Here is an 18,608-nt window from a genome sequence, read left to right as displayed (position 1 = left end):
TATAATTAAATTAATAATACTAATTTACAAAACACAAAAGCAGGTGACTAATAATAAGTATAACCTCTCAACCCTAAATTTAAGTTGATGGCTTCTTCCTTCAAGGAACCCATTTCTTTTTGTACTCTCTCTCTCTCCGCATTATATTTGCTTTAATAATAAAAAGTAGCTATTTCTTGGAAAACCCAAGCAAAATCCCTTTTTATCCTTCTATTTTCGTTCTCTCATTTTGCTTCCCCATTTTTGAATTAGGGTTTCGTTCTGCTCTTTCTATCGCTTGCAAAACCTTTAAACCCTAATCACTCCCGATCCCTTCCAACGAGCCGTTACTTCCTTTTTACCCGCCATTTTTAGCTTCCTCCTGGACGTTGATTATCTTTATTTCAAATACTAGCCGTTAGATCTGTCCCCTCTGCTACCATTTTGTCTCGTTTTTTAGGAGTTCGTTGTGCTGTTTCCATCCCAAATTGTCTTTCTTTGCCTTCTTTTATTTTCCATTATCACTGTAATAAATCTGCTGCCGACTCCGTTGCACTATAACAAGAACTACTCGTCTCATATCCAATAACAGAAGCAGCAAAAGCGAAGAGGAGAGCTTGAGCTTCGTGCTGGGTCAGTTTTAACCTTTCTTTTTTTCTTTTTTGCCCTCTCGGTTTTTAGTTAACATTCAGGCAGACCTTTTTTTCTTTTATCTGTTGTCGGTAACTGTTATTTCCTTTTTGTTATTTTGGTGTATAAATGACAAACTTGAGGTATGTTTGTTGTTGATTGGAAGCTGTGTTTTTAGAGTAATTCTGCCTTGCTTGATGACAATAGCTACTGATAAGCCAAAATGCTAGAGCAAATGGAGGAAGAGTCTGTGGAAAGTTTGAAGGGACTTCATATTTTTCATGACGATGACGATGGCGATGACGATGATGATGTTAAAGATGAACAAGAAATGGTTATTGAAGAAGATGATGATGAAGACGACGAAGAACAAGAACCAGTAACACTGGGTTTTGTGGAAAAGCCAAGAAATTGTTGGTCTCTTTCCCGGCAGTTATTTCCTAGCAAGGCTGGTGGCGTGCCGGTATTGTTTTAAAGCTATTTTGTAACTGTAATATCTCCCCAAATAGTTGAGAGAAATAATATATTCTACTGGAGAAGCATATGTTTGCATTCTTTTCTAGTTTAGACTTGGTTATTTGTAGAACTGAAGTTACTCAAGGAATTAATATTCTTTGCTATCTTGTAGGCGTGGATGGATCCAATTAATTTACCATCTGGAAAGTCCAATCTTTGTGATATTTGTGGAGATCCTCTGCAATTTTTGCTTCAGGTATTTCCATAAGTCATATGATGTGCAACCTAGTTTGCTTTTTGCATAAACTTGTTGGACATTATTATTCTCATCCGAGAATGTTCCTACTTTTGCGCTTTTGTTGAAGGATTCTATTGAATTTTAATACTCTAATGTAATTTGAGGACTTTGGACGAATGCACATGTTTGCTCTTGCCATCTGCTTTTTGTTGTCTTCCCCTTAATACAAGAGAACACGTTTTGGTTATAACTTATAATAATCTTGTCAATTGAATCCTCAGGTTTATGCTCCTGTATCTGGAAAGGAATCAACATTTCATCGAACCATATTTGTTTTCATGTGTCCCTCAATGTCATGTCTTCTTCGAGATCAACATGAACAATGGAAGCGCAAACCAGAGAAACCATCTCGAAGGTATTGCATACACCATTCTGTTTTTGCTGCATGATGTCGTTTCAAATATCTTTCTTTTCCTCTTTCCCTACCATGCAAGGGGAAGGCTTCATAAGGTTTTTTATGCTTCTCTGATAATGTAATGCTTTGTAAAGTGTGAAGGTTTTTCGTTGCCAGTTGCCTCGGTGTAATCCCTTCTACTCAAGTGAGCCATCGATGCACAACGGGACTGATAAACCTTCTACATCTGGCGGTAACATGTTTCAACTTTTTATCTAGTAGTCTAGTTCTATGTCTTAATAAGCCATTCTCATGGAAAACTCATGGAAGATATGACTCATTCAAACTGTGTCTCAAGTTCGTAGGGGATTTCCACATTAAGCAATTTGATCAAATGCATCAATTTATGTCATTAATGTTTAGGTTGTGACTTTATTTGCTTAGTGTAGCAAGGTCGGATCCAGAATTGAGTCTTGAATCTAGATTTGTTATTCGAATAACTTGCAGATAAGTGAACGAGGTCGTTAAGAACCCTGAAATCTGGATAGAGTATATTTCTTTTAATGCAATACTTGCAGGTTTGATTAGTTAAATGAATTAGGCTTAAGAATAGATTTTGCAATTGTGGTTTTCTCCATAACATGTCCATCAAAGGATGCTTTGTGTTTGACATAGAACAGCTTGTAGGGTGAGCATTATTTAGTTTTAAACTGGATAATCAAACTGAAACAATTCATGTCAGTTAATTTGATTCAATTATCTTAAATTCAGTTCATTTTTTAAATTAAAAAATTTTGGTTTTCGGATAGGTTTTGTAACTGAAAAATCTAAAATAACCAATCAATATCTTCTTATATCTATGTTAAATGGCTAAAATATTGCAATTCTTTAGACAGCTTAGAGCATCTCCAATAATATTTCATATTTTACTCCCTATTATATGATAGATAATTCAACTCCCTATTTGAACTTGTTTTGTAAACTGTGCATGTTCCAATAATAGTCATTTTAATTTTTTTGTTGCTATAATTACAATTAATTTAAGACTTATCTAGGAAGAAGGGAAAGGGAAAAAAGAAAAGAGAAAGAAGAACAAATCCACTTAAGAGCCACTTTTCTTCCTTCTGTTTGAGGAGTGAGTTTCTGGCTCTTAAAAATTTTGGGGAAAGAGTGGTGAGTTAAGAGCTTGTTGGAGAGGTTTCACTCTCCATTTTAAGGAAGAAGGGGTTAAAAGATTATTGGGGATGCTCTTAAAGTATTTCGTGCAATATTCCTTTAACCACCAGCAAGTGCTTTGCAACTCATTAAAGCTTTTCTCTTCATTTCCTATGATTGGGTTCCTTCCCTTATGTTTGGATCCTCTCTTATTTTATTGTTACCCTATGGTTTGTAATTTTATGTCTTTGTCATGGCTTGCTCGGCTATCAGTTGGTTCTTGCACTTTTGTCTAGTTATCTGCATATCCATCTTCCACAAGCATAACTAATGGCTTTTATGCTTATTTGTATTAGCCATGCTTTGTAAATGGTGTGGTACCTGGAAAGGAGATAAATTGTGTAGCAAATGCAAAAGTGCGCGTTATTGCTCCCAGAAGCATCAGGTATTTAGTTTTAAGTTTTGATCGTTTAAAATAAGGCAGGTCATTTTAGGTTTTGATTCTTTGACTCTATCATTGTCTTTTTTGCAGGTCATGCACTGGTGTGCAGGTCACAAAATTGATTGTCAACTAGAAAGTCTATCTTGCAGTTTAGTTGATCCTAACTCCAGTAATGATGAAATCGCATTAGAGGAGAGAAATAAATGTTAGTAAATGCCACTTGAACCTAGAGTTATACACATATATAATTCTTGTGCATAAGTTATCAAATATTGCATAATTACACTGGGATGGGAGCTAAAGATTTACTTCACAGTTTTAAAGGCATTAACAGATGACATGTAAATGATTATAATTACATTGTCTACTGTCATTAAATCTATTTATCTGATGTAGTAATGATTAATTCTTTTTTGTCAAAGGAATAGAATATCTAGTGACACTATCTTATGCCCCATGGCCATGAATGTTAAAGCAATGTGGACTTGCGCTAAATGGAGTCGACATCTATTGAAGGGCTTGCTCAAATTAAATTTAATAATGAAAATTTTCCAGAATCCTAGTCTAATTAGATTCTACATCTTTTTACAGTTGCTAGCAACATTGTATGGCCAGAGTACGAGGTGATAAATGAGGATGAAAGCGAATTCGATGATGAAATATCTGATAGTAATGGGCATGATAATTCTTTGATATCAAAGAACAAAGCAGATGACACATTGAAATTATTTAACAGTTTTGAGGTAACATTGTTGCACTCTCATAATGAAGATTTATCAATATTTTCCAGAATCTCCTGCATGCTCTTTGTTTTTTTTTTTTTGGTTGGTGACCAGGGTGACAGCGACAGGAAGTGCTTGGCTGCTTTTCAGAACCGCATAGCAAAAGCCCCTGAACAAGTTTTGAGGTGATATAGTGTTTATATGATTTGAACTCCATACATGCTTTTCTGCACTTTATTTGGAAAACATAAAGCACATAATTTGAAGTGTAAATATTAATTGCCTAGCCATCTTAAGCAGGAAATGTGAAGTAATTGGGAACCTCCAGGGTGATTGCATTAGCTGGATGATTCCTTACTTCAAAATTATGCAGTTTTCCAATATGTGTAATTATCCATAGATTATCATCTAGATGATTCTTCTAAGGAACTAACAGACATCTGGGGCAACTTTAAATGGTTATTAATTTGTCCACTTTGAGATCCTTGTTTGTATAGAATTCACACTGGATATGATACATATTATATCCTTCATAAATTATGCGATATGGTTTAGAATAGATAGGAAATTAATCAACTGATTGGGTAATCCTAACAGTCAGAGCTGATGCAAAAGAATGCAGGGTGAGTAGCTATATGTTTTCTGAATTATAACAACTTGATATATATATTGTAGGTCTTAGATGGGAATCTGACCCCATACTGATTTGTCAGGAGTGTCTAGAGTGGAAGCGATTAGTTCAGTTTGCATGAACTAGTCAAACTCCTGAAAGTAGAGAGAACATATAGTTCTGTATACTTTTGGAATCATGGAATGAACTCATTTTACACTAAGAAATTTTTCCAGAACTAAATTTTGTGTAAGGTCTCTTAAGGAAGCAAACTGCCCTCATTTTTCTCTCCCTTTCATCAACAGCGAATTGATTTGTTGGTAGGATCTTTCTATTTGAGCTTCAGGTTATAACTATTTGAATTTCACAAGTTTTCTAGCTCTGTTGTATATCAGCAAATCATTTCTTTTTCATATTCTTCATTCATTTATTTTTTACTATTTAAATGGAACTGTTGAAATGTTTCATTCATTTGTTTTACTAAACTAACAGGTACTGCAGAAATGCTAGCGCAAAACCCATATGGCCCATGTCAAGTGGCCAACCATCTAAGGCTGATATTCCTAATTGCTATCATTGTGGCGGTCCTTTGATTTTTGAGTTTCAGGTATAGTTGCTATGTAGCTTGTATATTTCTATTTTTCGGGTTTTGCTCCCCAGGATATTTTTTTTTCCCATTGAATTGTTACTTTTGTGTGTGTTCATGGAATTGAATCTTGATACCCATAAATACTGCTAAGTTTGTAACTTCGTTATTTTGCTTGTACCAGGTCTTGCCCCAACTACTTTATTATTTTGGTGTAAAGAATGACGCGGACTCTCTTGACTGGGCAACTATTGCGGTGTACACCTGTGGAGAGTCTTGTGAGAGTAGTGTCAGTTACAAGGAAGAATTTGCCTGGGTTCAACTTTACTCGCAATCTGCTACTTGTTCTTGAGAACCCACTTAATTTTTCCCTCTTTGTTGACTCATTTAGATCAAGTGAGAAGTTTTTGCATACTTGTTTATATATTCTTTTTTTTCTTTTTAGTTTTGTTTCTTCCTTTGTGGGTAACTTGATGGGTTTGTGGAATTTTAGATTTGAACTTGAACAAGATATGCTTCTGTTTTTCTAGTCATTGAAGAGAGTTTGGTGTCAGGGTTTAATACCCCTTCAAGGATTCCCTCCTCTCCCCAAATTAAGTGGGTGTTTGGGTGCCAAATCCAATTTTGACTTGTTAATGGCAATTGCCACTATGTTTCTTTTCTGTTTAAACTTTGTACATAATAAGCAATAAAATTCATATATAATTAAAAAAAATTATTTTGTTAGCCTGTAAATTACAGGTTACTAACTAGAATGAAAAATTGTTAAAATAGCATAAGATAATATTAAAAATTCATAAAACTTGTAGTTCTAAAATTTATAAAATTGTGTTTTAGATTAAAAAAATTATGAAAAAGATTATTATTTTTCGTAAAATAGTAACTTTTTTTTATAATTTCTTTTATAAATATGTCAATTTTATTGTAAATTATCAAATTTTGTATAATATTATATATCTTGTTGTTAGTAAGATTTATAAAAAATTATTTTAATAAGTACTAAAAGTATGAAAATGACTTGTGTTTCATAAGTTAATAATAATTTTTGAAATCATTAAAATTTTATTAGTTTTTGTAAATTTAACATTTTCTATAAGTCACTAAATTCTATAAAAGTAATTATGTTTTTTTGTAGTATCATCTATTTTTTCTAAGTAGTAAGATTTACAAAAATTTATTCTAATTTGTGAAAAAAGTAGGCTAAATATATAATTGGCTCTCTGAATTTGTTTCATTTTTGTAATTGGCCTCTCGAACTGAATTATGATTGGCCTCTCGAACTGAATTATGATTCTATTGGGGGATAATGATATAAATGGCTGAATTATGATTCTATTAGGGGATAATGATATAAATGGTTATTGAACTTTACACTTAGTTTTATTGTATTCATAAAATTTTTGTTTTATTTCAGTCTAGTCATTTTACAAATAAAAAATTGACATCTGGCAAAAACAACTAATAAAAAAAGAGATTAAAAAAAAAAAGGTGACATGTCAATTTTCTATTGGAAATGTGACTAAATTGCAATTAAAATTAAAGCTGAACATTCAAAAAAAAGATTAAAGTTTTGTTACTAAAGTGAACTAAGTGCAAAGTTCAGTGACTATCTATCATTATCTCATTCAATTAGAGTTGTCAACTTTATGACTTATTATTAATACGGTAGTAATAAAAAGTTAATATTCTCGTTAACATCATTAATTATAATAATTAATAAGGTAAAATACATAATTGAGTTCTTGAACTTGTTTTGCTTTTATAATTAGCCTTCTAAGTTCAACTTTGATTCAATTGGGTATATGAATTTCACGAGTTGTTATATTAAAACCCTTCACAATAGAAGTTAAACACGTTGGATTAACTTCCTATTAAAAGTAAGTTCTATTAGTATTAATGTATTATTTATTATACATTAAAATTATTTTATTACTTTCATTAAATTAAATAAAAAATATTTTTCAAATATGTAAAATGAACTGTTGTAATCCTTCATATTTTCTCCCATCAATGACTACAAGATGAAGTATTTGAAGGCTCTCCTTTGTTGTTGTCGTCGCTGCTGCCTATAAATGGTAAGTGAGGTTTGAAGATAATAAAAAAAAAGAGTTTCGTTTAAGAACTAAAACTCATTGTTTTACTCTTTTTTATTTTAAATATATTATTATTTTATTCACACTTATGCATTTTTTAGATAGCATAAAATATATGTGCATAACGTCTGTGACTGAAGGGATTAAAAATAACAATCTATAAAATTTAATACAAATACTTATTTTAAAATTTAATTACCAATAATTAATAATAACACTTGCAAAGGTATTCAAATGAAGATTCTTAAGTAACATACATATATAAACAATTTATTGTGCTAAGAATGATAAACCAAAAGGCTAAAATGGAGAATACCCAAAAGGGAAAAATGGAGGAGCTAGGCAAGCAAAAATACTAATTTTCCTTAACAAGAACACCTTTTATTGTAAGAATAATAATAATAATAATATTAATAACTCCATTGTAAAATAACCTTAAGAGTAAATATGTCTTTATCTCAATGAACAACAATTTCAAATAATTTAAAAACTTTATATTTAAAAAGAAGATTTATTTTTCAAACAGTATAAAGGCTAGCAATCTGGGGATGTAGCTCAGATGGTAGAGCGCTCGCTTAGCATGCGAGAGGTACGGGGATCGATACCCCGCATCTCCACAGTTTTTCACTTTTCTATCTTGCGTTTCCTGTTCATTTTCCTATGATTTATTATTTTTACTTCTTTTTAAACCATTTTTGCTCCTTCTTGTCTTTTACATCTTTTATGATTATTATTAAATTTTAGAAAAAAATATAACAAAGTGTGCCGTATGGTGTGATTTAAAGATAATCTTTTATTTGTATTTTTTCTTAGAAATAAAGATACATGGTTTCTGTTAATAAATTCTGGTATATTACCATAATATTATTTTAGTTTATAAGAAATATGGATATTTATTATTGAGAATTAATAAGTACATCTTGATATAAAACTTCAAAATAGATATTAAACATCAAGAAATATATATAAAAAAAATATATTATTGATAATCATCATTTGTGTTGGTGAAGCAACAAATTATAATTTTGCAGAAAGAATGCTCAACTCGATAGAATTAAAATCACATATTGACTTTATAGGTATCTTCCGATGAATCCAATTATGTAAATGTTGGATTCAACTTTTTCTTTATCTACACCATTTCTATGGAGAGAAAACTAAATACTCCATATTAGAGGACTATAAAGCTCTAATAAAATGAAAACTCAATCCCATAATGGAGAACTATAAAACTCTTCAAATAAAAATATTAATATTTATTTATTAAAACTATTTAATACAATATAATATAAGAAAAGAAGAGATTATCGTCGATTTTAAAGTAATCGACAGCGGACCAAAATATAAAACTTTGATAGAAGATTAAAAAAATTAAAAGAAAAAAAGGTGGCTGAGATTTTTTCTCTAATTAGATATTTAGGATGTGTTATTAATATTTGTGTCAATATGATATTGTTAGAAATTTGAAATAATCTGATTAAGATAGGGAGTTAAATGAATGAACCGGTGTAGAGTTCAACTAATAAAATTGAGTTTAGTTTAAACCAATACCAAAATGACTAGAGCTAACATTTAGTTAGTTAGATTTTTATATAATAAATTGTTTGTCTTTCTTATGGTTTTAGTGACGTGGGATCTTTAACACTCATCTTGAAACTTAAAATTTAATTGAAATGTAATTGCAGTACCGTATAGGGCTGCTGGGATTGGACATCCAAACAAGAAGTTGGAAAATTAAAAACCGGACTAAATTTGCTTTGATACCATATTAGAAATTTGAATTAAAATAGGAAGTAAAATGAATGAGTGAGTGTAAAGTCCAACTGATAGAATTAGACTTTAGTCTAAAATGACTAAAATTAGTTATTTGGTTAGTTAGATATTTACTCTTATAAATTGTTTATCTTTTTTTATTTTTTAGTGATGTGAGATCTCTAATATATATATATATATATATATATTAATTTCAAATATAATTTTTTTGACATGTGTATTTATTTTGACACATGAGATCTAAATTTATGTAATTTTATAATTTTATAATTAATTTATTGATTAGTAAGTTCCTTTTCTAATTAAATAATAATTATAATACCAAAAAAATATATTAATTATATTTAAATACTATATTAATTAATAATCAGTTTTTCATTAAATTATATCATAATAAACAGTATATTCATTATATTTCTATATTAAATTACTAATAAATTAATTTTTTAATTTTATATATTTTTTAATCCAGAAAAATAGAAATATCAATACAGTTGATAGTATTTATTTATATAATACTAAATCAATTAATAATTTCTTAAATAATTTCTATATTATTACATTAATAAATTTTTAAAAACTTGATAAAAAGGTCTAAAAGTATTTGATTTGCTATTATTTTTAAAATATTATATATTTATTAAATTTTAGAAAAAAATATAACAAAGTGCCATATGGTGTGATTTAAAGATAATCTTCTATTTGTATTTTTTCTTAGAAATAAAGATACATAGTTTCTGTTAATAAATTCTGGTATGTTAGCATAATATTATTTTAGTTTATAAGAAATATGGATATTTATTGTTAAGAATTAATAAGTACATCTTGATATACAACTTAAAAATATATATTAAACATCAAGAAATACATGTAAAGAAATATATTATTGACAATTATCAATCGTATTGATGAAGCAGCAAATTATAATTTTGTAGAAAAAATACTCAACTCGATAAAATTAAAATCATATATTGACTTTATAAATGTCTTCTAATGAGTCCAATTATGTAGATGTTAGATTGAATATTTTCTTTGTCTACACCATTTCTACAAAGAGAGGACTAAATACTCCATATTAGAGGACCATAAAACTCTAATAAAATGAGAACTCAATCCCATAATGAAAAACCATAAAACTCTTCAAATAAAAATATTGATATTTATTTATTAGAACTATTTAATATAATATAATATAAGAGGAAAAGAGACAACCGTTGATTTTAAAATAATATGTAATGGACCAACAAAATAAAACTTTGATAAAAGATAAAAAATAAATAAAAAAAAGAAAGTGGCTGAAATTTTTTCTCTAATTAGATATGGAGGACGTAGTATTAATATTTGTGTCAATATGTACAAATTTGAAATGATATGATTAAGATAGGGAGTTAAATGAATGAGCAGGTGTAGAGTTCAACTAATAAAATTGAATTTAGATTCAACCAATACCAAAATAACTAGAGCTAGCACTTAGTTAGTTGGATTTTTTATCCTAATAAATTATTTGTCTTTCTTATGGTTTTCGTGATGTGAGATCTTTAACACTCCTCTTGAAACTTAAAATTTAATTGAAACGCAATTGCAGTACCGTATGGGACTGCTGGGATTGAACATCTAGACAAGAAGTTGAAAAATTAAAAACTGGCTAAATTTGCTTTGATACCATATTAGAAATTTAAACTAAGATAAGAAGTAAAATGAATGAGTGAGTGTAAAGTTTAACTAATAGAATTAGGCTTCAGTCTAAAATAATTAGAATTAGTTATTTGGTTAGTTAGATATATTTACTCTTATAAATTGTTTGCCTTTTTTTATATTTTTAGTGATGTGAGATCTCTAATATATATACAATTAACCCCTTTTGGTTAACTCGAAAAAAAAAAGGCACCAAAAGAATTAATTGCCGAGTCGTATGAGGTAGGAAACTCTCAAGTATGGTTCTAATGGAAGGAATTTGCTTAAGAAGAGATATATTTTATACTTCAGAGGAGCTATAATTGGATATGCCATTATTTATGATACAAAAGTTCGTATAATAATGGGAAATGCCTACCTTTGAAATATATATATATATATTAATTTTCGAGATATAATTTTTTTGATATGTGTATTTATTTTTGACAGATGAGATTTAAATTTATGTTTAATTTTATAATTTTATAATTAATTTATTGATTAATAAGTTCTTTTCTAATTAAATAATAATTACAATATCAAAAAATATTAATTATATTTAAATACTATATTAATTAATAAATCAGTTTTTTATTAAATAATAATTCAAATTATATCCTAATAAATAATATATTAATTACATTTCTATATTAAATTACTAATAAATTAATTTTTTAATCCAAAAAATAGAAATATCAATACAGTTGATAGTATTTATTTATATATACTAAATCAATTAATAATTTTTTAAATAGTTTCTATATTATTATATTAATAAAATTTTAAAAACTTGATAAAAATATCTAAAAGTATTTGATTTATACAATAATAACAACCGTACAATATATGAGTAAACGACTAATAGTATTTAAATTATTAAAAAAACTATATATTATATTTTGCTACAAACTAAAATCATATATAGAGAATAAGAGATAAACATAAATTGTTTAAATATTAATTTTAGTAGTTTAACTATAATAAGATGATATTTAGTCTATAAATTCTTATTTTTAAAAGCATTATACGAATAACTCTATTATATATATATATGTTAAATTCTAAAATATAATTTTTTAATATGTATCACTATTTTAAAGAAATTTATTTTGATATGTGTATTTATTTCTGATATAAAATTTAAGATATTGTGTATGGCTATTCTAATAATTTATTAATTAAAAAGTTACTTTTAATTACATAATAATTTTGATTCTAAAAATTTGTATTATAATTATGTTTTTAATATTATATAAACTAATAATTTAATTTTGTAATTCTAAATCTAAAAAAAATATTTTATACATTATTTTAGTTAATAGTTTTTTAATTGTATAATAATTTTAAATTTTAAAAGTAATATCAATTATATTTAATATAATACTACGAATTAATTAATAAATAATCTAAAATAATTATCACTTTAGAAAATTTAAAATATTTAATTTCTTAAAATATTACATATTAAAAATTTTATTACATTTAATTTATATATTATTACATAATTATAATAATAATAACAACATTTGTAAGACTTAATAATAGTTTTTAATTGTATAATAATTTTTAATTTTAAAAATAATCCGATTATATTTAATATAATACTAAAAATTAATTAGTAGATAATTTAAAATAATGATCACTTTAGAAAATTAAAAATATTTAGTTTTTTAAAATATTAAAAATAATTTTTTTTACTAAATTTAATAATAATAATAATAATAATACGACTTTATAAAAAATATATATTAAATTATCATTAAGTTGATAATATGTTTTCTCGAAGAGGAATTCTTTTTTTTTTCTTTTCCACTTCTATCTTTTTTATTTTTTTGGATTTTCAAAATTCCCTCGATAAATGACTTGCAATAAATGGGTCGCCAATGCTTGTCTCCCTCGTGTCCCTTTTTCTATTTTCAGTCAATCGGTCCATTCTGTCAGCAAACAAATCTGCACTAAATTCACAGGCAGTTCGCTCACAGCTGTTCCTTAATCAACCACCTTGGCATATCTTCGTATTAAATGGAGCCCACGCATCAAACCAATAATTGTGCTTTAAGCAATTATTAGGTCACTGCTTTAGGATTGTGGCTGTGACTTTATCACTTTCATTTCCAATTCCTAGTTGCCACTGCTTGTGCTTAGATAAGAAAGTGCCACGATTCTCTGTACAAAGATTATGAAATTTTTTGGAGAACTGAAATAAAATCCAAAAACCCATAAAAAGTATCTACAAAACCCAGAAAATTAAAAGAAAAAAATGAGTTCATCATCAAGGACAGTGAGGAAGCTGGAAGTGGTGTCACCAGTACCAGCAGATATAGACATTGCTAACTCAGTTGAGCCTTTTCATATATCTCAAATCGCTAATGAACTTAATCTCAGTCCTAACCATTATGATCTTTTTGGCAAATACAAGGCCAAGGTGATTCCTTTTTACCATCTAATCTCTTTCTTTCTTTTGATTGGTTGCCTTTTTAGATTCAGTTATGGATGATAAAGACAAGAATATTCAGTTAAATGTGGACTCTTTTGTAGAGTTCTTTTTATTTTTAAATTGTCTTGTGTAGGTATTATTGTCTGTTCTTGATGAGCTTGAAGGAACAGCAGATGGGTACTATGTGGTTGTTGGAGGGATTACACCTACACCACTTGGGGAAGGCAAGTCTACTACTACAGTTGGGCTTTGTCAAGCTTTGGGTGCTTTTCTTGATAAAAAGGTAGCTCTTTTGTTTGTTAAATAGATCTTAATTTGATATTGAGCTTTACAGTTTTAATAATTATTGACTGTTTTATGGCATTACTTCCAGTCATTTTGTGTGATTCCATATATCTATAATTGGGCATAATCAAGTATCATTATGAAGTCTTGCTTGATGTAAGTAGAAGTCCATGGTTGTTCTATTTGTGAAGATAGATGACTTCATAGTAGGTCTTGAAGAGCCTACAAATTTTTACACTCTTCAGGAGAACTGATCTTAATTAAAGTGATTGTTCTCCTATTATTTCACTTTAATTTTGAAATGCTGATCAAATTTTTTAGCCGAGCAAGATATTTGGTTTTCTTCCATTTGATTACCGTTATCTTGCTTAATATTACGACATTACCTCTTTTGGTTTCTAGAATTACCGACCTTAAAAAAACTACCGACCTTAAATACTCATTCAGTCAATTGTGAATCCGTAAAATTTGCTTCCTAGATCGGTCATTAATAAGTATATCATTTTCTCATCAGATGCATTGACTGTATTTAGGTAGTCACATAACTAAAGGTATAATAGTCCACACTTCTTCAATGTACTTTTTTGTGCTTGGTTTCTTTTCTAGATAAGCATGTTAAGCTGGTTTAGATACATGGAACTTTGTTTACAGTTGGCAGTTGCTTTCTGTATCTTCTTTGCGTATTTGGTATAAATGGTTTACTCTCTTCATGAGAGTTGCAAGGATACATATATTATGATGTTCTAACACAAAGATTTGCTAGCTTTTGTTATACAAAGTTGGAACTAGTCTAAGAGAAATTCTCTCTGTTTGTGATGTTAGGTTGTCACCTGCCTTCGTCAGCCATCACAAGGGCCAACTTTTGGAATTAAAGGAGGTGCAGCAGGTGGTGGTTATAGTCAAGTGATTCCAATGGATGAATTCAATCTTCACCTAACAGGAGATATTCATGCTATAACAGCTGCAAACAACCTACTAGCAGCTGCTATTGATACCCGGATTTTTCATGAGTCTACACAATCAGATAAGGCTCTTTTGAACCGACTATGCCCACCGAATAAAGAAGGGAAAAGAAGTTTTAGTGACATAATGTTTAGGCGTCTGAAGAAACTTGGTATATCCAAGACCAAACCAGAGGACCTTACAGCACAAGAAGTCAAGAAATTTGCAAGGCTTGATATTGCCCCGGATTCAATTACATGGAGGAGAGTGATGGATGTCAATGACAGGTTCTTGAGGAAGATCACCGTTGGCCAAGGTCCTGAAGAAAAGGGGATGGTGAGAGAAACAGGATTTGACATTTCCGTTGCAAGTGAGATAATGGCAGTTTTGGCCCTGACAACATCTCTTTCTGATATGAGAGAGAGGCTTGGAAAAATGGTGATTGGAAATAGCAAGGCTGGTGACCCAATAACAGCTGATGATCTTGGTCTTGGAGGTGCTTTGACTGTACTAATGAAGGATGCAATTAATCCTACTTTAATGCAGACCCTGGAAGGAACCCCTGTTCTTGTTCATGCTGGTCCTTTTGCAAACATTGCTCATGGAAATTCTTCTATTGTTGCTGATAAGATTGCATTGAAACTGGTCGGACCTGGTGGCTTTGTGGTCACAGAAGCAGGCTTTGGTGCTGACATTGGAACCGAAAAGTTTATGAATATAAAGTGCCGATATAGTGGTTTAGTGCCTCAGTGTGCTATTATCGTTGCAACAATTAGGGCCCTGAAAATGCATGGTGGTGGGCCAGAAGTAGTTGCTGGGAAGCCTCTTGACCGTGCCTATACAACTGAGAATGTGGCTTTGGTTGAAGCTGGTTGTGTAAATCTGGCTAGGCATATTTCAAACACCAAAGCTTACGGTGTAAATGTTGTTGTTGCTGTGAACATGTTCTCAACTGATTCTGAAGCAGAACTTAATGCAGTTAAAAATGCAGCATTGGCAGCTGGGGCATTTGATGCTGTTGTCTGCACACATCATGCCCATGGTGGGAAGGGAGCGGTCAGTCACTTCTTCATATTTTGTCTATTGTCATTCTGAATTTAGAAGAAGAAATTAGTTCTTACACGACATCTGATCTTGATTTGATGCCAACTTTCTTACCACGATAGGAAAATAAAAATGGAAAAAAATAAAATTTTAGGATAGATGGAATGGAATAAATGTGGGTAAGGTGTTCAGTCCTTGGATAGATCTCGAATAGATTCTAGAGAAATGAAGATAAATTCAATTATCATTCCTTCCTTTAAAAAGGTAGGCAAGGTGTTGTATAAACTCTTAGATATTCAAGACTGAGACTAAGGCCACTTTTCGCTTATTACGAACCTGCATCCTGAGGTTCTGCTGCTCCGGTTGCAGTTATGGTAGAGAAATAAGTTGATATCTCTGGGATTGGCTTTTAACTTTTTTTCATTGGCCAACTAACTCTGTCATCATATTCAGGTGGATCTAGGAATTGCAGTTCAAAGGGCCTGTGAGAACGTGACACAGCCGTTGAAGTTCTTATATCCTTTGGACATTAGCATTGAAGAGAAAATCGAGGCAATAGCAAGGTCATATGGTGCTAGTGCTGTTGAGTACTCAGAGCAGGTAAAAGCTTTTACTTAATTTTTTCAGAGTTGACTCTTTGAATTCACATTCGTACCTTCTCCCAAAAATTGATATTTTCATGCTAACACTTGCCCTTTATGGTTGGAACTTTAGCTTAGTGCTTAATTTAACAAATTATTCACTATTGTGAAATTTCTCGAGTTTAATACAAGAAATGAAATGGAACCAAAGCATACACAATCCTTGTGGATAGAAAATGCAAAGGAATAAGGTTCAATTTGGCCTTTGAACATTGTATTCAAGCTCAATTTAGCCTTTTCTCTCCTTTACAACTACCCCTTAACTTTCTAAATAGGTTCTTTTGGTTGTTTCTGAGAGAAGCCAAATCTATTCCTGAGCCAATGTTGGGGGCCAAGTTGAGCCCAAATGAGAAGTTAGGAGGTTAAATTGAACTATATTCTGTTTTTTAAATTTAATTAGCAATAATAAATATTAACTTTTAAAATTACCAACAGTCAATTAAACTATTAAAATATCCCCCTACTGCCGCTGCCAACAACCCTCCACCACTACCGAAACCTTCGAAATCAAACAATCACCAAATTATCACAAGAGCATAGATGTGAAGTTACTATACAACACTACTATCATTGTCTCTTTATTAGCCTCCGCACTGTTACTACCACCAGTTGATTAAATCATCCATCAACTATAAGAGAATGAATGCAATTTCAAAACTAAAATCATTGCCACCATTAGCACCAAAACGCATACCACCACCAACTTCTTTATTTGCTCGACAAACTAATCAAATCTAAAATACATAAGAAAAACTTAATACATAAATTTAATTAGAAATTTATAATTAAGTTATCTTTAATCAGGGTCAAATTGTTCCCTCGCGAAAAGTTTGTTACCAAATTTAGTCCGCGTCCGAAGTTGGGTGGCTAAATTGCACTATATAGCATGTGTAACTCAGTCTTTCAAAAAATGGCCAAACTAGACCTATTTTAAAAGCTCAGGGGATAAACTGGTTGTAAAGGAAAAAGGACCAAATTGAGCTTGATTTCAGAGCTCGAGGACCAAATTGAACCTTATTCCAAATACAAATATTCATTGGATGTTGTTTAGGTTTCAAAATAACTTGTTAATTGCTGATCTGAAATGAGTTGAAGCATTGACCATGTTGAATGAATTGGAAATCTAATGAAATGCTAATTGGTTTACATGCACTTGCACACAATCACTAGCACAATATAAAGCTAGTAAAATTGGAAGTATGCAAAGTTTTACGCTTCTTCTTATTTGTACCCTTGCTGAAGTGACTTTTATTGGCAGGTAGGAGTTCATTGTTTTTACCCACTAGCATTAGAAATATAGTTAGATCTTCTGTGCTTTCATCTGGTTGAATCGGGCATCACTCTCCTTTTATTGACTTTACAAAAGGGAATCCTGAATCCCCATGGTTTCTTCAGTTTGAATCTAAAGTTTTAAATTGCATCAAATTTCAAACAACACATGTCATCATGAACTTCTTTCTCTTAAGTATTTCAACAATCACCTGCTGTTGAATGTGAGTAGAAATACTTGGAAACTACATTTATCTTCCTTTCGGGCAGCAAGAAACCTCACTTTAAACATTCTTTGCAGTAATTGGTGCTAAATTAGTGTATAACACGGGGCAAATGAGAAACTGCATCTGTTCACTGTGTGCAGCAGTACTCGTGCTAAACATGTTTGGAATTATGTCTGACATGTCATTCTGTTTGCCTGAAAAACAAGAATATGATGGACATTTGTTTCCAGTTAAATTTAATGGCAGTTAATTGATGGAATACATTTACTGAAAGTCTGAAACTCTATTAACTTTGCTGTTTAATTAAAATCCAAGTTTGTTTTATGCTCTTAGGCCCTAGGTAATTTTTTAATAAGTTCTGCGCCAGTTGGGATCTATTTCTTTAACATGATTTCCCTTTTCATCTGTGTAGGCTAAGAAGCAGATTGAGATGTACAGCCGACAGGGGTTCTCTGGTCTACCAATCTGCATGGCTAAGACCCAGTATTCATTTTCACACAATGCAGCTGAGAAAGGAGCTCCTTCTGGATTTATTTTACCGATTAGGGATGTGAGGGCAAGCATCGGGGCTGGTTTTATTTATCCTTTAGTTGGGACAATGAGCACCATGCCGGGGCTTCCGACAAGGCCTTGCTTTTATGACATTGATGTCGACACTGCCACTGGTAAGGTCATTGGTCTGTCGTGAAGCTGACGAATCCTCCCAAGACAGTGTAATTCTCCATCCTTTGCTAAAGCTTCCTTTTCTTGGAAATACATAATTTCACCTGTGTGGTTCCCTTGTGGTTTTTCTAATGCTCACTCTTGTATTCAAGCCTGAATAATGGAATAGCTCTTTTACAAGCTTAGAAATGGAGAAAAAGAAAAGACCAAGTTGAACTTTCCTGATGCAAATTGAAGGAAAATGCTCGCCATTGGTATGCCTAAATGAGGCAGCCTTTCCCTCAGTAACACGAACACATGTTCATGAATGAAATGAAGATTTCCCTTACAATGTTGGAGTTGCTACTG

General features: G+C 30.6%; 2 protein-coding genes and 1 non-coding gene across 5 annotated transcripts; all 3 read left to right on the top strand.

The window, feature by feature from the left end:
* The first annotated feature begins 87 nt into the window (after positions 1-87).
* Positions 88-5,834, top strand: LOC8285805 (programmed cell death protein 2). Of its 3 annotated transcripts, none has more exons than XM_002531601.4 (11): positions 88-612; positions 817-1,072; positions 1,238-1,321; positions 1,585-1,718; positions 1,853-1,950; positions 3,209-3,297; positions 3,385-3,499; positions 3,886-4,037; positions 4,131-4,201; positions 5,119-5,233; positions 5,397-5,834. In XM_002531601.4, exons 2-11 carry the CDS (start codon positions 833-835, stop codon positions 5,562-5,564), a joined length of 1,266 nt encoding a protein of 421 aa, XP_002531647.3. In that variant the 5' UTR covers positions 88-612; positions 817-832; the 3' UTR covers positions 5,565-5,834. The 3 variants fall into 3 exon arrangements, with proteins under 3 accessions (XP_002531647.3, XP_015582378.2, XP_015582377.2); XM_015726892.3 differs by having other exon boundaries at positions 788-1,072; XM_015726891.3 differs by having other exon boundaries at positions 776-1,072.
* Positions 5,835-7,849: 2,015 nt separating this feature from the next.
* On the top strand, positions 7,850-7,922 carry TRNAA-AGC. The gene has a single exon. It is a non-coding gene; the product is annotated as a tRNA-Ala (tRNA).
* A 4,940-nt stretch (positions 7,923-12,862) lies between these two features.
* Positions 12,863-18,491, top strand: LOC8285804 (formate--tetrahydrofolate ligase). Its single transcript, XM_048379308.1, has 5 exons — positions 12,863-13,177; positions 13,323-13,472; positions 14,297-15,472; positions 15,914-16,060; positions 18,010-18,491. Exons 1-5 carry the CDS (start codon positions 13,013-13,015, stop codon positions 18,283-18,285), a joined length of 1,914 nt encoding a protein of 637 aa, XP_048235265.1. The 5' UTR covers positions 12,863-13,012; the 3' UTR covers positions 18,286-18,491.
* The last annotated feature ends 117 nt before the right edge of the window (positions 18,492-18,608 follow it).

This window comes from Ricinus communis, chromosome 9 (genome assembly GCF_019578655.1).
Source record: "Ricinus communis isolate WT05 ecotype wild-type chromosome 9, ASM1957865v1, whole genome shotgun sequence".
Lineage (NCBI taxonomy): Eukaryota > Viridiplantae > Streptophyta > Magnoliopsida > Malpighiales > Euphorbiaceae > Ricinus > Ricinus communis.
Note: the sequence above shows the minus strand (reverse complement) of the source record. Positions and strands in the feature narration are given on the sequence as shown.